Source organism: Fusarium mangiferae (genome assembly GCF_900044065.1).
Source record: "Fusarium mangiferae strain MRC7560 genome assembly, contig: FMAN_scaffold015, whole genome shotgun sequence".
Lineage (NCBI taxonomy): Eukaryota > Fungi > Ascomycota > Sordariomycetes > Hypocreales > Nectriaceae > Fusarium > Fusarium mangiferae.
Genome location: NW_024573935.1, coordinates 174,403 through 193,234, shown reverse-complemented (window position 1 = coordinate 193,234; position 18,832 = coordinate 174,403). Strand labels below are relative to the sequence as shown.

General features: G+C 49.3%; 9 protein-coding genes across 9 annotated transcripts; 5 read left to right on the top strand and 4 right to left on the bottom strand.

The window, feature by feature from the left end:
• Positions 1-370: 370 nt before the first annotated feature.
• On the bottom strand, positions 371-1,099 carry FMAN_12653 (uncharacterized protein; the record flags this gene model as incomplete). The annotated part of the gene is made up of 1 exon (XM_041823119.1): positions 371-1,099. One exon carries the CDS (start codon positions 1,097-1,099, stop codon positions 371-373), a length of 729 nt encoding a protein of 242 aa, XP_041688732.1.
• Positions 1,100-2,197: 1,098 nt separating this feature from the next.
• On the top strand, positions 2,198-3,062 carry FMAN_12652 (uncharacterized protein; the record flags this gene model as incomplete). The annotated part of the gene is made up of 2 exons (XM_041823118.1): positions 2,198-2,395; positions 2,448-3,062. 2 exons carry the CDS (start codon positions 2,198-2,200, stop codon positions 3,060-3,062), a joined length of 813 nt encoding a protein of 270 aa, XP_041688731.1.
• A 635-nt stretch (positions 3,063-3,697) lies between these two features.
• On the top strand, positions 3,698-4,572 carry FMAN_12651 (uncharacterized protein; the record flags this gene model as incomplete). Its single annotated transcript, XM_041823117.1, has 3 exons — positions 3,698-3,831; positions 3,879-4,031; positions 4,080-4,572. The coding sequence occupies 3 exons, from the start codon at positions 3,698-3,700 to the stop codon at positions 4,570-4,572; spliced, it is 780 nt and encodes a 259-aa protein (XP_041688730.1).
• Positions 4,573-5,399: 827 nt separating this feature from the next.
• Positions 5,400-6,323, top strand: FMAN_12650 (uncharacterized protein; the record flags this gene model as incomplete). The annotated part of the gene is made up of 1 exon (XM_041823116.1): positions 5,400-6,323. One exon carries the CDS (start codon positions 5,400-5,402, stop codon positions 6,321-6,323), a length of 924 nt encoding a protein of 307 aa, XP_041688729.1.
• A 229-nt stretch (positions 6,324-6,552) lies between these two features.
• Positions 6,553-7,709, bottom strand: FMAN_12649 (uncharacterized protein; the record flags this gene model as incomplete). Its single annotated transcript, XM_041823115.1, has 4 exons — positions 6,553-7,094; positions 7,148-7,380; positions 7,440-7,492; positions 7,545-7,709. The coding sequence occupies 4 exons, from the start codon at positions 7,707-7,709 to the stop codon at positions 6,553-6,555; spliced, it is 993 nt and encodes a 330-aa protein (XP_041688728.1).
• Positions 7,710-8,059: 350 nt separating this feature from the next.
• Positions 8,060-9,690, top strand: FMAN_12648 (uncharacterized protein; the record flags this gene model as incomplete). Its single annotated transcript, XM_041823114.1, has 4 exons — positions 8,060-8,130; positions 8,190-8,584; positions 8,657-8,843; positions 8,892-9,690. 4 exons carry the CDS (start codon positions 8,060-8,062, stop codon positions 9,688-9,690), a joined length of 1,452 nt encoding a protein of 483 aa, XP_041688727.1.
• Positions 9,691-10,185: 495 nt separating this feature from the next.
• FMAN_12647 (uncharacterized protein) lies at positions 10,186-11,068 on the bottom strand (the record flags this gene model as incomplete). The annotated part of the gene is made up of 2 exons (XM_041823113.1): positions 10,186-10,863; positions 10,949-11,068. 2 exons carry the CDS (start codon positions 11,066-11,068, stop codon positions 10,186-10,188), a joined length of 798 nt encoding a protein of 265 aa, XP_041688726.1.
• Positions 11,069-11,644: 576 nt separating this feature from the next.
• On the top strand, positions 11,645-12,807 carry FMAN_12646 (uncharacterized protein; the record flags this gene model as incomplete). The annotated part of the gene is made up of 2 exons (XM_041823112.1): positions 11,645-11,798; positions 11,852-12,807. The coding sequence occupies 2 exons, from the start codon at positions 11,645-11,647 to the stop codon at positions 12,805-12,807; spliced, it is 1,110 nt and encodes a 369-aa protein (XP_041688725.1).
• A 465-nt stretch (positions 12,808-13,272) lies between these two features.
• FMAN_12645 (uncharacterized protein) lies at positions 13,273-18,825 on the bottom strand (the record flags this gene model as incomplete). The annotated part of the gene is made up of 2 exons (XM_041823110.1): positions 13,273-17,505; positions 17,557-18,825. 2 exons carry the CDS (start codon positions 18,823-18,825, stop codon positions 13,273-13,275), a joined length of 5,502 nt encoding a protein of 1,833 aa, XP_041688724.1.
• Between the last annotated feature and the right edge of the window lie 7 nt (positions 18,826-18,832).

Here is an 18,832-nt window from a genome sequence, read left to right as displayed (position 1 = left end):
GAAGGGCTACAAATCGGAAGAAGTTATGTTTTCTTGATTGTCACGGTGACGTGGATTCTGTCGCCTGGCCATACAACCAGTAGAGAGAATGGCTACCCTTGAGTCGAGGATGAAGTTCAGTCGAACTCTTAGTGAACTAGTTTATAAGCATTCCGAAAAATGGTGTCAAGCTTTAATTAATCATATTATCAATAATATCTATATACGGGGAAGAAGGTCTAAGAACCGCGGATTGTCCAATTAAGGAGGCAAAAGAACTTATCCAGCAAGCTGGCGCACCTCAGGTTCAAGTTGAGCATTCTATACAACGGAACTCCATCTGTGCAATACATTATATAGTCATTTTTCGTTTGAAAAGCACACTATCGTCTCAGCCTTCTCCCGCAGGGCTGTCGTCCGTACTTATAGGTGAACCCGGAGCTGTATCTGGTTTCGGCCGAAGAAGATAACACCAGTGATATATATCTGGATCATTCGGCAATGTTTTCTGGGTCAAGACTTTGGCAAGGACCTCAACGTCAAACGGCAAGTCACCCAGGTCAAATCGGTAGGCTGAATAGCTGAACGAGATCCAAACGCCACCATCTGCAAGACAACGCTTGATACCAGCAGCCATCCGCCGCAGCGCCATCTCTCCACCACATGAAATCGCATCAACCGTACTCTTGTCAACAATAAGATCAAACTTCTCGCACAGATCTAGCTGCGTAGCGTCTTGCACATCATATCGCATTTGAATGTCTCCAAAAGCTTGCTCTTCGAGATCGCGGCCCCGATCAATAGCGAGTGGTTCATAGTCGACGTTGAGAATATCGCGGAAGCCCCGTGACCGGAAATGATTTTGCAGGTCGCTTGTCCCGAAGCCGATGTGGAGGATGCGGGCCGTGGCCGGGTCAAGCCGGTCGAGAACAGGCTTGACCAGCGGCATGAAATCAGCCGACGGAAGAAGCCATTCGAAGGCTTTTTCTGACGAGAAGCGCTTGTGCCAGTAGCTCTGTTTCTCGAAATCGGAGGCCATCATAAAGGCCAAGACGCTGTGTGTGGTTTGGAAGATGCTTGGGAAGATCGGTATGGGTGGGATCTGTGGTGCGGATGCCATGGCTTTTAACGTGGTATTTTCTGTTTAGTAGAGCCGCTTAGCTGAGTTATCGACTGAGGTCAGCAAGGTCCTTGCTCTGCGGTATCATGACAATATGTTTTTTTTTTTTTGCACAAATCCTGGTTGTTGGTTCGTTATCTGGGTCCACAGAACTGAGACTGTTGGCAGTGGTAGATGGGGCAATAGAAGGAGTTGGAAGCTTCATGTTGATGGTTTTTTTCTCGGTGAAAAAGATGAATGCTAGCTAAATGGAATGGGCAAGTTCACAATTAGAGACTGGTACTGCTTGCCGCTATTGTCATGATGGCCATGATCATTGTATAGAACTCTTCAAGAACAATGCCATGATAGGAGACTTGATAGCTGGCCACTGTATTGTGTACCTGCACGTCTCATGAAGCGCGCGTCAATGGAGCGGTCTCCCATGAATGATGAGATGATTGGATATACCTGATGCTCAGGAAGATATCACCAAATTGAGCAGTCATTTTCTTATAGCATGATTCTAGCGTGACTCGGGCCTAGTCTAGAATCAATTGTAGAAAGAAAATAGGAACAGGGGTCCAATTGTCCGCGAATAAATAAACATTAATCGCCGACTTCTGAAAGGACCCTTGATCGTCTTGATTCAAGGTCGTGTGCACTCTTTCAAAGGCAGATGACGTCGCCAAGTCAAAGTTTTAATGGAGTATTTCCAGGGTGTTCCCTAGCAACCCCGTCCCCTATTAATACCAGCCAATGACGGCCATTTCCAGCCACATTCTAGAGCAAGGCGCTGTTTCAGCTCCGCCCCGGAATGCCGCGTCAACACCAAGGAATTGAATTCAAGCCAAGAGAAGCCGTGAAGCGGCGGCTTACGAGGCGTCGGCTGCCAAATGTCAATCAATGGAGGGGAAGTTGGCTTGATAAAAATCTGTCTTTCTCAATCACACCCTGACTTTACTCGCTTTCCATTGCTTCAGAATCCTCTCTTTCGTTTATTGACTTTGCGATTCGAGTAAACACCACTGCCCAATAGGTCCCTTCAACTAGTCGCAATTAGGTTCTCACCCGTAAACCCGCTTCGATAACGAGTCTCAGACCGTCAAAGATATCAACATGGCTCCGCACCCGGATCCCTCATCGCTGGCTTTGGGATATGTAGCGGAAAACACCATCAACACCCTGGCCAGACGCGACCTCCAGAACCCTACTCACACTCAGCAAGTCACATTGGGCATCATCGGTGTCTATGTTGTGGTTATAGCTATCCTATGGAACGTCCCCTACGTCCGCATGGTCCTCTGGCCCTTCAAAGTATGTAACCCTAATACCAAACAATCACCAAGTCGGCTACTGACATGCGCAGATGCTAGTCATCGCCTTTCACGAGTTTGGTCACGCCTTTATTGCTCTCCTCACAGGTGGCCGTGTCAAGTCAATCAGTCTTGATCCGAACGAAGGTGGCGTGACACATTTCTACGGCGGCAGTCAAGCCCTGACGCTTCCCGCTGGCTATCTCGGTTCTTCTATCATCGGCGCACTACTCATCTTCTGCGGATTCAACATCGTCGCCAGCAAAATCGCGAGTATCGTGCTCGGCGTTTGCTTCCTGCTAACGCTCTGGTGGGGGAAGCGTGATTGGCTTACCATCGTGACTGTTCTGCTCGCCGTTGCGCTTCTCATCGCTTGCTGGTTCATCGAACACGCCCAAGCGCTGCGCTTCGTCGTCCTATTCATTGGGGTCATGTCTTCCTTGTACAGCGTGTGGGATATTTGCGACGACTTGATCCTGCGCAAAGTCAACGAGTCCGACGCGAGTGTTTTTGCAAAACGATATGGTGGCTCATCGCAGTGCTGGGGTGTCATCTGGGCTATCATTTCGGTTCTTTTCATGGCCGCTGGCATTGTTGCCGGTTTGGCAGCTTTCTCGCAATCCTTTGCCCAGCAAGAGAAGGATTCGCAGAAGTTTTTACCTACCTGAGGTACAAGATTGCTAATGCTTGATTGGGGACATAACCAGAATTTCATGTTTGTTGGCTATACACACGTAGGCATGGAGCCATCCGGAGACTGTAGCTAGTGCAGATCTTTCGAAACGTCTCTTTGTGATAATGAAAACAGGTTGGGTGGCGAGGTGGTGGTTTGAGCACAACTATGTGTTACAAATACCCAGCGTATAGGAGCGTGTTTGCATCGATACCCTCTGGAAGCCGATTCTTGCTTGCTACAGAAAATCAAAACAAATTTAATCACATCACAAAGATCGAACGGACCAGTTTAGAAAATGTTTGCAACGCGTTAATGGAGTTATGGCGTGCAAATGCACTCGGCAAACACGAGATACCTCGCCAAATCAAGACGCCCACGATATGCCCCTATTCAGACACAGTCGGTCCTTTCACAACTCGTTTGAGTCTGACAGGCCGCTTGTAGTACCATTGTGACTGTAGCAAAGCCATTCTCTAGCCTCATGAAACAAGAAAAGCAGTAGGTGCCGCATTCAACGGCAAAAACATTTACTAGCATATCTACCACGGCAAGTCTATAAATACTGGCCATTTCCCCATGATGTTCCAACCGGCTTGCAACTCAGTTACTGGGTAACAACCTTACAAGATGTCCTCTAGCTATTCTATTCCCGGTACCTCTATCGGTCGGCCAACACAGCGAGAAGACTTCTCGCATGAAACCGCCACCGTAAGCCTCGCAGGAGAGAGCTACTTCTTCAGTGGCCCAGCGAGAAGTTACGGGTGAGTCAACAGACTGAGAGTATCATACCTGCTGACGTGCGAGGAAGACGAGTTCATAGAGGGATGGGAGGTCAGCCAAAACTTGACTTTGATCATCGAAAGGGGCTGGACAAGACTGCATACATCATTCTTGGTCCCGATCCTCACTTCTTCCAATGTCGTCGTTATACCGGAGGGAATATTGCCGCAAAAAGCAAGTGGTATCCCTTTTGTTGCCATTGACTTGGCTGACCACCAAAAACAGACAGTTCTGAGCTTGAGGATTATGGGGAGATCACAGATCTTTACACAGAACATGATGTCGAACGGCCATCATTCCTATACCTCGGTCCTAATAAGACTTTCTACACTCGTGTAGACGATGGAACTGAGAAATGGGAGCTCCCTCATGAGATTGTCCGTCAAGGCTTACAAGTGACATCTGACGCCGTTCGGTCTGCGGTAGACAGTCTTTGGCTTGGTGTTGGTGACGCTTGGGTTGCGCAGTATCGGGACTCTCGCTTCAGATTCGACCTCAAGGGTCAATATGCCAACCTGGAGCCGGTTTTAGGCCAGAAGCAGTACCAGGAGGTCTCTATCAATGCACTGGCATTGAATGTGGCTGATGGAAAGTCTTATGTCTGTGTCTTTAACGATGGAGATGTGGTGTACGAGGCTGGTTCAGCTCGTTTCGATGGAAAGGAACTCGAAGCTTGGTGTGAGCAGAACTTCAGATTCACTCAGAGACTTAGATTCGCTTAGATTAGTAGGAAGAGGATTGCTCGCTGTGAGCCCTATCGAGGTTTACCAACCTGCAGAATGAATTGTGATGAGCTATTCAGGACAAGTGATGTATAAATTGAGCCGTTTATTGACACTAGGACAATGAAATACTCTTTGGTTTGAACCAATACATGTATACGTTGGATGGTCAATGGATCTGTTAAATATAACCCTGTCTCCAAACTCCATGCCATCTATCTAGTCACCATCAAACAAGGATTCAATTTCATCACAGATAACGAGCATTAGGACTAAACTACTCACCAAGGGTTGCAAGACACGTAGTTCTTGGCCATACAAATGATTTGGGTCAGCAACGAGAGCTTGCCAATCCTTCCAGATCCATTTATGTCAGATTCTCGTCATCCAGAGTATTACAATTTGAGTTTCCTTGACTAGTCAGAGGAAGGAGAGTAGCAACAATTGACTGTAAATACAGACCTGGGGAAGAACCCATTCGCCGTGACTGTCAAGGCTCAGTATGAATGGAGGTCTATACATATGCATCCTGCCCGTGATAATCCTCTGCTCTTCAAACGATATCCGGCTTCATTACTATGGAAGCTATGTTGACTCCTGAAGGAAATATTCCTGTCATTGTTAATTGATATCCACCGATGGTGATCAATCCTGCATCTTACGCGTAGGTCTTACTTGGGCTGACTGTGTAATAAGACGTGTGGCAACCTGTTTACCCAGCGGATAAGCAAAGGCAATTGCAACATGCAGCAACTCAATATTTAAAGATACGATAGGCTGAACGAGCTAGAACTTCTAGAAGCTGTTCACGACATAAAACTGAAAACATGTCCAATACTAGAACTATTTTCCAACTCAACTCCCAGCCAACGTGGTTTGAGAACATCAGTCTCAGACCAAGGGGAACTATCTTGGCAACTCGACTTGATGTCCCTGAGGTCTGGGAGATTGATCCTGAGAAATCAACTGGCTCCAATATCCTACGCATCCCCCTTCCAGATCACATCCCGAACCCGGCACTCACGGGCATCTGTTGTATCAAACCTGATGTCTTTGCGGTAGCTGCAGGCTCATTTGATATGATCGGAGGTGCCAAGCCCAAGCCAGGATCATGGAGTATCTGGGTCGCAGATCTCGCTGGCGAACAGGCAAAGGTGACTAAGATAGCCGATATGCCTGAGATTGGCATGATCAACGGCATAGCTACATGGGATGAAAACACTACACTCGTCACAGATTGCCTCTATGGCAAAGTATACAAGCTCAGTGTTGCCACAGGATCATACAATATTGCCTTGGAAGACGACACATTTACAATTCCAGCTGATGCCCCTTTTCAAGTTGGCCTCAATGGTATCAAAGTCCATCGTTTCGCAGAGCAAACTTACGTCTATTACACAACGACAAGCCGTTTCTGTGTATACCGTGTACCCGTTACGCAACAAGTCCAGGCTGCAGGTCCCGTTGAAACGCTTGCCACGGGACTTGTCGCGGATGATTTCGCTCTAGCTCGCGACGGGACCATGTACATGTGCACCAACATATCCAACACGGTAGTACGAGTCCCCGCTACTGGCGGAGAGGCTGTGGTGGTGGCGGGCGAAGCAAAGGCCTTTGATGTTGCAGGCTCAACAGCATGCGTGTTTGGTGAGGACGAGAGAGTTCTGTACATTTCGACTTCTGGAGCAAATGCAGTGCCTGTGGATGGAAAGACAGAGCCAGCAAAGATCGTTGAAGTGAAGCTAAGCTAGTTTTTTGGGTATAATCTGCGAGTACAGAGACAAGTCCAAGACGTGTATTCAAGCCTACACTCAGTGATAACTCGTCCTTCAGAGTAGCTCGTGAAGAGAGCCAATCTCTCATGGTCCCATGCCTATCGGTAAAATGCCCCAACGCCAGGTTCTCCCATTAACAAATTGACAAAGCCCGTTAGTTTTGGTCTGTGGAAATTCAGAAAGGGGCGGCTTCGGAGAGAGGCGATTACCATCTCCCACGACGTCCGCGACCGCCGAATCCTCCCCGGCCGCCGCCTCCGCCTCCGCCTCCAGACATATTTTGATCATACCCAAAACCACCTTGATTGCCACCGAAACCACCGCCAAAGTTACCCCCTTGGCCACCCTGTGCTCCTTGTGCACCCGCTCCTCCAGCATTTTGCATACCAGAGAACATGGCGTTCATCTGACTGGGATCCATTTGGCTCGGGTCCATACCTGATGCCATCATCTGCTGCATCATGGCCTGCATTTCAGGAGGCATACCGTCCATTCCACCAGGCATTCCCCCTTGCTGAGCACCCGCGTTGCCGGCTCCTGGCATACCCATACCCCCCATCATCATCATGTTGAAGTCTTCCATCATCTTCTTGTTGTTTTGGGCAAAGACATCGGCTCCGAATTCTCCCCGAACGGTCTCTTGCTTGGAAGCGTAAAGCGCCCATGTAAACTCATCGAAGCCGTAGTTGAAGTAGTCGCTGATATCGGTGCCGGGTTTCCGCCATGGCTTGTCGCTGTCTGGGAGGTCTTGAATTGCTCACGTTAGCATTTGCGCGACAACAATTGGCAGTGTTATCAACCTTCGTCAATGTTGACCTGGGTGATAGACTTTCCCGTCCCAGGGTGAATCGGGTTTACGTTGACGTCGATTGTTGATTTAGATGCTGCAGCAGATGTCTTGTCGGCGCTTGGCGCAGCAACGTTAACCGATGGTCGTGATTCGGAGTCCTTCCGTGCTGGCGCAGGTTGTGTTGGCACATCGCTTGAAGCTGTTCTTTGGGGGATGTTTCGAATGTCACTATATTTGGACTGTCTGAAGTTAGAAAAGCCGGTTAGTAACGTCGAGAACCGGCGTCTGAAGGTGTAGCGTACTGTGGTGGTGCTGGTTTTGTGCCATCTCTGCGCTCTGTGATGATGTCGATGTCCTAAGAATCTTTTGTCAGTTGCTGTATACTAGACGTGTCACAGATCGCATACCGAGTCATCCTCATCAGAGTCATCATCCTCATCCATAGCAGCACCCTCGTCCTCTTCTTCGCCTTCTTCTAAATCATCTGCTTTTGGCTTCTTATCCTCTGGAGCTGCGGTCTCGGTCTTTGGCTCATCTGGCACATAAAAATCATCGTCGTCGTCGATATCCATCTTTGCGATTCTGGAAATAAGGGGTTGGCAAGTGTAAAATTAAGTAGTTGCGGCTAGAATTGGTCAATATCGAGAGTTGATATGTAAGTACAAAGACGTCAAGCTCAAGCTCTCACAATAAAGCAGCTATTGGTCGCTCGGCGCCGCATTTCTCCGGAACTCGACTCACCGTAGCTCCAAGGGGACTCACCGAGCCTCACCGGGGACCAAAATGGTCCAAGCGCCATCTTCTCCAAGAAGCTTGGAGACTTTTTTGTCGTGTCGCAGCGTCAAAACACGGGCAGATCGCGTGAAATTAACTTTGTAGCCACTGTCGCATTCAATCAAAGGGCTTTGTTTGCGCCCTTAGTATGTCATTGATCCGTTCAGCAAGCGGCCCAGCAGGTGGTTTAAGCATCAACACTGGTGCTGCTAACGCCTTGTAAGCTCCACCCTCTAACAAAACAATCATTCACCATCCATCATATCCACCCAGCTCAGCACTACCCATCCTAACTCAGCTCGTTACATTCCTCTCTTCTACAACCTCGTCGGCCTCTTCTTGCTAACCGGCGCACTCAATCAATTCTATAGCGGAACCGCCGCTTCTAAGCCCTCCGCTGCTGGTAGTCTCTTCGGTTCTTCTACCACCTCTACGCCCACCGCCAACACAACAACAGCGCCAGGCGCAACAGGAACCATGTCTCTCTTTGGCAACGCTGCGCAAAAGCCTGCAACAGGCGGTCTATTTGGACAGTCGACGACAGCGACAACAACTACGCCCGCAGCTGGCGGTGGTCTCTTTGGCGCTGCCGGCGCAACAAACACTCAACAGACGCAGGCCACAGGCACTGGGCTCTTTGGCAACACTGCCACCAACAACACTCAACAACAAGGTCAGTAGCAGATTGGAACTGCTCTGTTTGGTTAGACGCCGCAAATACCAGGAGCTCACTGGGGAAATTTAGGAACCACTGCGCAACCTACAACAACTGGCACCAGCCTCTTCGGCCAATCTACCCAAAATCAAACTCAGCAGCCTCAACAAACAGGCACAGGTCTGTTTGGCCAATCCACAGCAACAAATACACAAAGCAACACAGGAGGCCTTTTCGGCCAATCTCAGGCGAAGCCCGCTACAGGTACCAGTCTGTTGTGAGTTACTCGGCGCTCCTTGTCATGACAGTCACTAATTTTCAGCAGTGGCCAAACACAGACTCAGCAGAACAACACCCTAGGCCAATCCACAAACCAAGTCTCAGCCGTTCAAATCAACTACGACAGCATCCGTCCCCGTACCCGCTTCGATGACCTCGCTAAGCCCGTACAAGATGAAATCGCGTTGCTGGACTTGGGTATCCAACGAGTTATCAAGATGCGAGACGAGATTGGCGAGTTCATGCCCCAGCACGAGAAGGATATTGAGCAACTGGGCTTAGACGTAAAGTTTGTCGAGTCAAAGTTCCGAACTGTTCAAGTTGCCCTCAACAACGATATTCAGACCGTCAAGGCTCTCCAGGACCAGACCCGAAAGAACGCCGCTGATGCCCGACTATGCTTCCGAGGCGCCGATAACCTCAAACTCCCGACACACTATCACCAAACAGGTCTTTTCGCCAGCCAGGCTCCAGCTGCTGATTCCGGGGGCGCAGATGCTGCTTCGACACATGCGGATGCCCAAGATCTGATCACCTACTTCAACCGTATTTGTGACGATATTGAAAAGTACAAGGCTCGTCTCGATGAATATCGCGGCGATATTGAGCGAGATATGCCTGGTGTCGAGAACGGCCTTTATGAGCAGATCCGAGCTCTACGCGACCGTAGCGCAGGCAGCGTAGTGGTCCAGGATCAACTGAACGAGGTTTTATTGGCGCTCAGGGATACGGGAAGTGCGATTGTTGCCCAGGCCGGACAGATTGCCGACACTCGAGAACGGCTATCGCGCCTCCAGGCTGGGATTGTGGACAGTGGAGTGTACGCCATGGGCATGAATGCGTAGAAGACGGCGGCATAAATGATGAGGAGAGGGATGCGCTGCGGTAATACCAGTCTGTTGGACATTGCAAGAGTCCGTTCCATGTTTGAAGACAAAGGGCCATAGAAGCATTATTTGGGCGAAGCGCAGGATACGGGGTTGTCAACTGTAGCAGAATATTTAGTGAGGATACAACCTTACGACATGTATGAATATTACTCGACAAAAGAAAAAGCTGCCGATGCCATTGAGAACCGAAGGGGGAAGTTCGAGGAATATCTTAAGATACCCAAATTCTCTTAGACATTTCAATGCTTTGAGCTTCGTAGGGATACGAGACCAACATCGCAGGGTTGATCCAAATATGTCAAGTTCATTATCTGCCACGACCACGAAGATCGCGGACTTGGGTATCAAACCAATGCTATGCCGTGATATATATATACATATACAAATGATCGCTGCGCCCTCTCCAAAATACTCTTTTTTGTTATCCTTGTGAAAGCAATTGGCGACCAACTAGTAAGTCCCTTCTCCATCGCCGCCATCATCGCCATAGTCATCAAACTCGTCACCACCATCAAAGTAATTCTCGGCATCATAATCGCCCGCATCTTCATCGTCGTAAACTTCATCCTGCTCTTCCTCTTCCATGCCTTCTTCATCTTCAAGATCTCCAGCTTCGTCGCCTTCTTCTTCCTTGAGCGCCTGTAACCGTTCAAGGAGATTACGGCCCTGCATCTCGTCTTCGCCATCACCTCCCATACCAAAAGCTTCCTCGGCACTAGGAAGCGCGCTAACGCTACTGAGCTCCAACTTCCGGCGCTTGAAACCGCCAGGAAGGCCACCATCGTTGGCAGATGCAGCGTCGATGGTTTCGTAGAGTTCCATGGGGAAGAGCTCGCGACACACTGGACGGTTGGACCAATCTGGAAGAGCACGCTCCTCGCGAACGAACTTATGGGAGTAGGTAGGCACGGCGGTAAAGGGGTCTAGGGAGGCCTTGCTCTTGATGCCGAAGCGGGCATTCTTCTGTGCCTGGCCGTAGTGTTTCCGGGGTGCTGTTGGGTCATTGAGAGCTGTGCGTTTGGACGTGTATAGAGGAGAGGCGTGGACTTGATGCCGTAGTAGAAGATAATGTTGTACAGCTGCTTTTTCGTGCGAGGCGAGTTCTCGGGGAGTAGGGACGAGGTATGGCTGTTTGCAAGTCAGCGATGTGTCACACTGAGTCACAATTCTTGGGCTTTGAGATAGAGATAGAGCACAGAAGACAAGGACATACGGGAAATAGCTCAGATGGTCTCGCATCAGGTTCATCGCCTGTGTCCCAGGGCACATTAGGCCTTCCACCTCTACCGCCGCCGCGTCCACCACGGCCACCTCCTCGACCACCTCGAGACATTGGAGTGCGCACGTGGAATGTGGTGGTTCTATCGAGGTTTCAGAGCCGATTCAAAGGCCGAGGGGATATTTATATGACGGGTCGGGTAGGGCTGACTGTGATTGTAGCGATAGAGCTGACGTTACTATTCGCGATTGAGGTTTGACGCAGAATGATTTTTTGCGGGGTGTAAGTTAAGTTCTAGAAGAATGCGCCGGGCAGAAAAAAGAGAGGGCGGAATTTCTCCGCCATGACGATGCCCCGCTGAGCAGCCGTTGATGATTGTATATAGGTAGTTGACGAGCATGACTGCATTTTATTCTACAGAAGCAACAACCTATGCTAGAGGATGAAAACATAAATGTATTTGCAGTACATCAAGTGTTTGCAACTCGATTTACAACCACAGAAATGCTAGACGCATCTCTCAGCGGTCGATATGTTACGTGGTGTTCCCTTCAGGCTCCCTAGACTACGTACCCCTCAGTGAACCTGCAGCTTACATCCACTGCAATCGCCTACACGGACATTTCACTACAACGACAATCAACTCTTGCCAACCTCGCTGTGTATTCATTGACACCATACAAAGAAAATATGTCTGAGCGAGTCGTGCCCCAGAACAGCGACAGCGCTCCTGTCACTGGCCTGGCAGAATTATTGGCACATCTCACTGAACTTCATGAGCCAGGAAACGAATCGGCACCACTCAATAACAAGCTCTTTGATGATGTTGAGCTTCAACTCACACGTAAATAGGTACTCATCCACAACTCAGATGCTCTAGGCGCTGACTGACTACAGCTTCAAACATCCCTATCATTCAGCCAACTCTGCTCCCTCCGCTTATGTCTCTCCTCGAAACCACCACTCAAGATCCTACAAGCCTCAGCGTCGTCTTCTCTCTGACCACCAAGCTTCTTTCTCCCTTCTCCTTCACACAGTGTCTATCACTCGGCGGTGCAGAGTCTCTTGTTTCTGCTCTCCAATCACCGCTTCCTGGCGCAAATTTACTTGCTCTCAACATCATTCAGAAGGCTGCCTCCAGTCCTGCAGAGGTTGATTCCCTGGCTTCGTTGCCCGAGGTCGTCGAGGAACTCCTTCGGATATGGCTGAGCTCTCCGGATGCAGATGTCGGTGGACGATCTACTAGAGTGCTGGGCAGTTTGCTAGAGACGGATTGCGACGTCATTCCTGAAACAACCATGTCCAACGGCGTGAATGGTACCAGCCCACCAGAAACACAGCTCATCAAGCGCCGCATTCCTGGCCACGCCAGTCTCTGGCGTCTCGTGATATGGGATCGCCATTACCTCGAACTCATCGTCTCACTATGCCGTCCTGCGATCATCAACCGCCAAGCAACTTTTGCTCAAGATCGCCTTCTTCGACTCATTCCCCGTCTTACCGCGCTTCATCCACGCGCCATGGCCATATCCCCATTCCCAGACCTGTTCCCTCTTCCCGAGTACGCCAATGAGTCCATCGGGCATGGACTACTTCAATGGGCAGCGCTGAACATGGTGGACACAAGCGATGTGCTCATGCATCAAACTCTCATCGTTTTTTACGAATCATTCGTGAGCATCATGAGAATTGCAGGAGATTCGGCGGATAAGGATGCTATTGTGCGAAATGTTGTCAAGGCGGCGACTTCACAAGATCAGGAACTGAAGCAGGCGTTGAGGACGCTTCCAGATCGGACCATACAGGAGGAGGCAGAACCATTGGCTGGTTACATCAGTCGAATCCTCGACTAGGTGCAGTTTGATCTCGACGGAGCTTAGGAACAAAAGAAAGAAAGAATATAGAAGCAAGGAGAGGCTAGTTGTCCTACCTAAGTACTGGAGATCAACATATCAATAAAGAGATACCAAACCTTTATCTCCTGACGTTTGTAGGGTAGATTTCATACAGTGTATAATGAAATACTTGCCTTAACTTTAGATTGATCTTGTACTAAATTTAGTATGAATTTGTCGAGTTATTCTCAGCTCTTAATGCCCACAATCAAATGATGACCAGCACTGATGGGATGGGTTTGAATACATACATGTATATTGTCACATCCCGATACAATTCATAATACAAATTCCCAGGCTGGCCTATCGCCGCATGGGATAGCCCGGGGCAACTAGAACAACATCATGAAAACCAACATTCTCTAATAATCCATCCAACGCCCTGCTTCTCCTCGCCGTCAATAACCGTGGAGGACGCTCATCCTAAAGCATTCTCCTTGCGTCCGCCTCTCGGTCGCCAACCGGTTCTGCCGTAGCTCTGCTAGCTTCGCTGTCTCGCCGTTGTCCTGCTTGTGTCATGCCCTCGATACCTAGGCCAACCTCTCCAACTCGTCGCAGGACTAGGAGGAGTGATGATCGCAAATCTGCGGTAAGGTCCTTGGTGAGAAGTTCAACCGCAAGGGGATAGAAATCGGGGATGTGTTTCTTGAAAGCATCCTCAGGGAATGTGACAAAGCCTTCTAAAACATCGACGACAACGGGCCGCCATGCAACGATATTGCGATGCTGGCTCTCCTCTTCAAGAGTAGTGTATCCGTGAACAATATCCTTGCAAAGGGGCACTAACGCGTCCTCCACAGCAGGCCGGCTCTCCAGTCGCTCAGGCGCATTATCCGCAAACATACGGAACAGAATAGAGATGTAAGTGGCTGCCGAGCCACTCTCTTGCTTCAGAAGGTTGGGAGGCTGCTTCATGAAACCCTCACGCCAGAGTCGCATGCGCAATTCCTTGTCCTCGTTAAAGCGGCGGGCAAACTGAAAAGACCGCTTGAGTAGAGTCATGAGTCGAAGAAGTTCTGCGGAGGGAATATGTGCGTAGACAGTGTCGTTGCTGAACAACTCATTGACCGTTTCGATCATCAAGAGCTGCAACACACAACGAGAGATAATTCGGTTGAAGAATCGTCTTCGAGCCGCTGTAACCACTACAGGCTGTTGCTGAAGGTTGGAAGATGGTTTAAACTCTTCGAGGGCGATATGGGGGGCGTCAGCCGTCGGTGTCTGGAGCTCATCTTCAGCTGAAGGGGGTGGAACACTGTGATCATCTTCCAACTCCTCTTTGCCGTTGATTTTGAGGGATGTCTCATCCATAGGCGTGGTTGCCGAAGCAGTTGACGAGAACTCGAGGCCATTTGGTGGCGGTGATATGGAAGCCGTGTTGTTGATTGCAGTGGCAGTGAAGAGTTGGTACGCGGTAGTTCGCTCAAAGAGCTCGACGAAAGCACCAACAAGCTTATTCCAATGTTCGGGTTTGAACTTGGTAACATTCTTGAGGATCAGCTGTTGAAGGCAATTGCTTCCGATTCGCGAAATTGTGTCATTCTCCTGACAGATACAAAGCGCCAGGAGCTCCAGGAATCTGTCCAACATGTATTCCAGGGCATCAAAGTAATGTGTGAAGAGAGTGATCATGTTCCGCAAAGCCTGGATCATAGTGGTTGATAGCCATACTGACAATTCCTCGTGATTGAGAACATTAGACATCTCTGGCCGAGACCTCAACACCATGAAAATAGGATAGAGTTGTTGGCGCCATAGGATATCCCAGAACTCTGACGGGAAAGTGCCACCATACTTGAGCAGAGTCTCAAAGAAGTATTCCAAAGCATTTGATCGCACTTCCAAGTCTTCTCCAGTCATGAGAACGTCATGGAAGGCGAAGAGAACAGGGAACCAGTAACCCTCCTCAACAGATGTGTTTGATCTGGATCGCTTTTCGGAATTCTGTATGGCTCCATCTGGAGGTGGGATATTGTTGTATTTTTGCGACAATGGACATTCGGGTGTCTTGAGCATAGTAGGAATCAGAGATTTCAATAGTTCCAATGCTGCCAAGCTCTTCTTCTGAAACTTGAGGTTCTTGGAGAACTCCGTCAAACATACGATCAGATCGGTAAAGGCGCCCTGGGAAATAACGACTCCAAACTTGGTTTTGTACACCTGGTTGACGTTTTCGTAGGCCAAATTGACAATGCTCTCATGAGGATCACGAGCAGCAACTGTGAAAACACCAAACATGGTCCGCCAGCCTGATCGGATATTATCTCCACGGGCCTGAATCATTTGTATCAGACATCTGAGAACCATATCTTTGACAGTCACATTGTGTGAATTGGCAAGGACATGCTCAAAAGGCTTCAGGAAATCTTTCTGGAACTTGAAACCAGCCAGCTCTTCGATCTCCATGAATCTCATTGACAGCTGGCGTAGAGAATCGAGAGCGAAGAACACAATGTTCATGTTATTGTGGCATCCAACACGGTTGAAGTGCTCACCAAAAACCTCCCAAACGTTGCTCCATTCGAATCTCACACGGTTCATGTTGTAATAGCTGATTTCGACAATCTTTTGCAAGCTGTATGTACGAGGTGAGTCGTTGGAACCAGACACCTTGATCTCATCCCAACTGACTTCTGTCAAAGCTCTGGCAAAGTAAACCATGGACTCGCCAGTAAGCGTTGCTGTATTGGTGAAGATGCGGTCGACGCTGCGAATCACCTCATCTGACCGACTCTCCAGGGCAATCTCGGTGGAGAAGCCCTTGGATGCAGTTCCTGCTCTGGCCCGTGTGGTTTTCTTGGAGTTTGATGAAGAGCGAGAATCAGAGGTTTCTGACCTCTGCGGTGGCAGGAAACGAGCTTTGGACACATCAGGCACAGCACTCTCGTCGACTCCACCGGAGATGAGTTGAAGTCGATCGAGCTGGCTGATACACATCAAGATGTCCTTCCATGACTCACGAAGGACGTTGCCCTCAGTCTGTCCTAGCTCGAGAACGACCTTGAGTGCTTCAATATTCTTGGCCAACATTTCTTGTGGGTTGTTCAAGTTCGTCGTGTTTTTCAAAGCCGACATGAAAGCCTCCCTGGGTGTAGATAGATCAAAGAGGCAAGCAATTTGAGTGGCGAGCTTCATACCCTCTAGGCACAGCTTGTTGACTTCAAGATTGTGAGACTTCTGGATCTGGCTTGAGAGTGTAGAGAAGATAGACATCCAGGTGACGTTAAACATGGGGCTGACATGCTTGAACGACGTTGCAAGTATGTACTTTGTGCCAGCTTTGCGGCGTTGGCTCTTGAACAGATCCTTGAAGAGCTGCTCAGAACGCAGAGCAATTTCCTCAGATTGTTGCATATAGGCCTCACGCTGCAAATCACGGCCCACGTTAGAGAGAGCTTGGCCAAGACCAGCAGCGATACCGGTTGATGGGGCGGGAGTATTGCCAGCCGCTGCGGCAGCGTCACGTTCACTCTTCAGGACGATCTCGTTGGCGGCGATTTCGTCATAGATGCCGAGGAGATAGTCATCGGGTAAATCAGCATTGTCGTTAATACCGCGGTTGTTCTTGATAAACTCCTCCTTGCTCATGCGCTTGGCGATCTTGACGCTATGCAAGTCAGTGTTGAGCAAGATGACTGAATAGGCCAGCACGTATGCAGTGTCTGCATTGGCAAAGGCATTTGGGTTTCCGAGAACGTAACGCTCCGCAAATTTCAGCATGAATCGATCGATCTTCTGAGCTTCACCGGGCAGGCGGAAGGACTGGAGGAATTGGCGCAAAGAATCAACAAATCTCCTCTTGGCAAACTCCATGGTATCGACAAATGCGTGCATGATGTCAATGTTCTTTTGGTCACCTTCACCCAGGTACTCGCCGATTTGGGCCTTATCGAGCTTGTCCTCCTTTATCAAAAACTCGGCAATATCCTTCGGGCTGTCGCTTGGGATGAAACCATCACGCAGAAGCATCTGGATACCCTTCTTCGGCTTGAAATTGAATTGGTTAATTCCTTTCATCAGCGCCGTCTTCCTTGCTTTTTCCTTCTCCAGCTGATCCGGGTCATCCTCCAATATAGGGGTTGATGGTGGCAGAGGAGTTTCGACACGAGAGATGCTGTCATTGATGCTTGGATCAATTGACGGTCGAAGATCGAGAGAAGCCTTGGGATCGTGGTTTTCGGAACGTGGAGGTTCTGGATCACCTCGTATAGGTGCCGACCAGTTCACCATTGATCGTAAAGTCTCAACTAAAGCTTCGATAGATAGGCGCTTGATTGCATACTCTTTAGGATAGTCAGGTTCGGCTTCCTGATGAGGAGCAATATGAGCAACGGTCAGAGGGGGCGGGAGTGTTGCCTTGAGCTGCCACTCGCTCGCAGGTGTTGTCTTCAGTCGCATCTCTTCATAGACTTGTTCGTTGATTGTAGTAATAGTAAGCGGAGTGGTGGAGAACTTTGATAGGTCTTCGATGATAGTTTGGTAAATATTATCGACTGTCTGATCACAGTCGTAATTAAGGTAAATTTCAACAAGCGCTTTAGGATCAGCGCATAATCTGTTCAGAATTGTAACAAACTGCAGCTTTTGAGAAAGAGGCGCAGTCCTTCGCGCAAGCAGTGCTAAGTAGATTTCATTCAAGAATACCTCGATTTCTTTCTGTCATCCTTGTAAGTCATCTCATCTTTTATGCGCATGTATCAGTCTTACCTTGAAGTCGGCGCGCATATATTTGATCATCAGCCAGAAGATCTCGCTGCTAACACTGAATATTCGATCCACAGAGCTGGCACCGTTGCGGGTTATACTCAGACAAAGATAGAACTTGATAGCCTGAAGAAAACTCGTAGGCTCGCCGCTTTTTGAATTCTTGATAGTACAAAAGGGAGAGGTGAAAACTGCAATGTTGTTGTTAAGAAGGGTGTGAATGAGGTGAAGAGAAATGAGTTTGGAGCGCATTGGCTGGCCACGAACGTCGTAAAGCTGATCAGGCGGCAGAACCTTGGTTGACAGGTTGCAAAAGGATCGAAAGACGAGGTAAGCATCACGGATGTAGACCTCGTCCTCGGCGTCCAACACCTCGCCATCCTCCGGAGGTGAAGACTCCTGGCCAGCCTGATCAGAGACCGGGGTACCTGTTTCCCTGCGCTCGGGTTGAAGTCTCGTTACCATGGTAGGGCCGTCGCCCAGGTTCGAGTCATCGAAGCTCTTGCGATGCTCGAGATCTTTCAATGTAAGCTTAGCGCCACTCTCGGGAGGTTCGGTCGATGCATTCACAGCTTCGGAGTGCTCAGATGGTGATTCGTCGCGGTCGTTACTGTCATTGGCACAGTTGGGGGTATCGGCCTGGTCGAACGTGGCATTGCTAGCTCCATTCTTGAGATGCTCCAGGTTCAGGCGAGCCTCCTTCATATGTAATCTCGTCTTGACTCGTTCAAAAACGGTACCGACCATCTGGGTCAAGGTCCCTTGAGCAACCTGCTGGTTGGCCGTGCTCCGCGACAACAAAAAGACATTATACACTTGGCGGACGGCCTTGAGGAGACCAGCGCCATGAACGACGATTTTATCATTGAGAACGGCGGCAAGTAGGGACTTGACAATCTGAAGCTGGATCTCAACAGCAGTTGTTTCGCCTTGGAAGCAATTGCATATCGTATCAATCGCTCGCTCGATCAGGGGAGGGACAGGTTCGGCACCCTCTTCGGTTCCCTCGGGGGGGTTACTTGGAACGGAAAAGTACGAGTATGAGATGAGCTTGCCGATGCAATCGAGTGCGGTCGTAGTAAGCTGGACATTTGTGGACCGTGAGGCTAGCTGTAGAGGAGCGAAAACGATCTCGGGGTCAGGAAGCTGGTCCTGTTCTTTGATGGCGTCAAGTGCTTTGGTAGTAGAGTCGGCCAGTTGCTTGTTGCGCTGAGCATCCTTGGACGAGGCAATGGCCTCAAGTGAGGACACTACAAATTTGAGGGAGCTCATGGGGGAG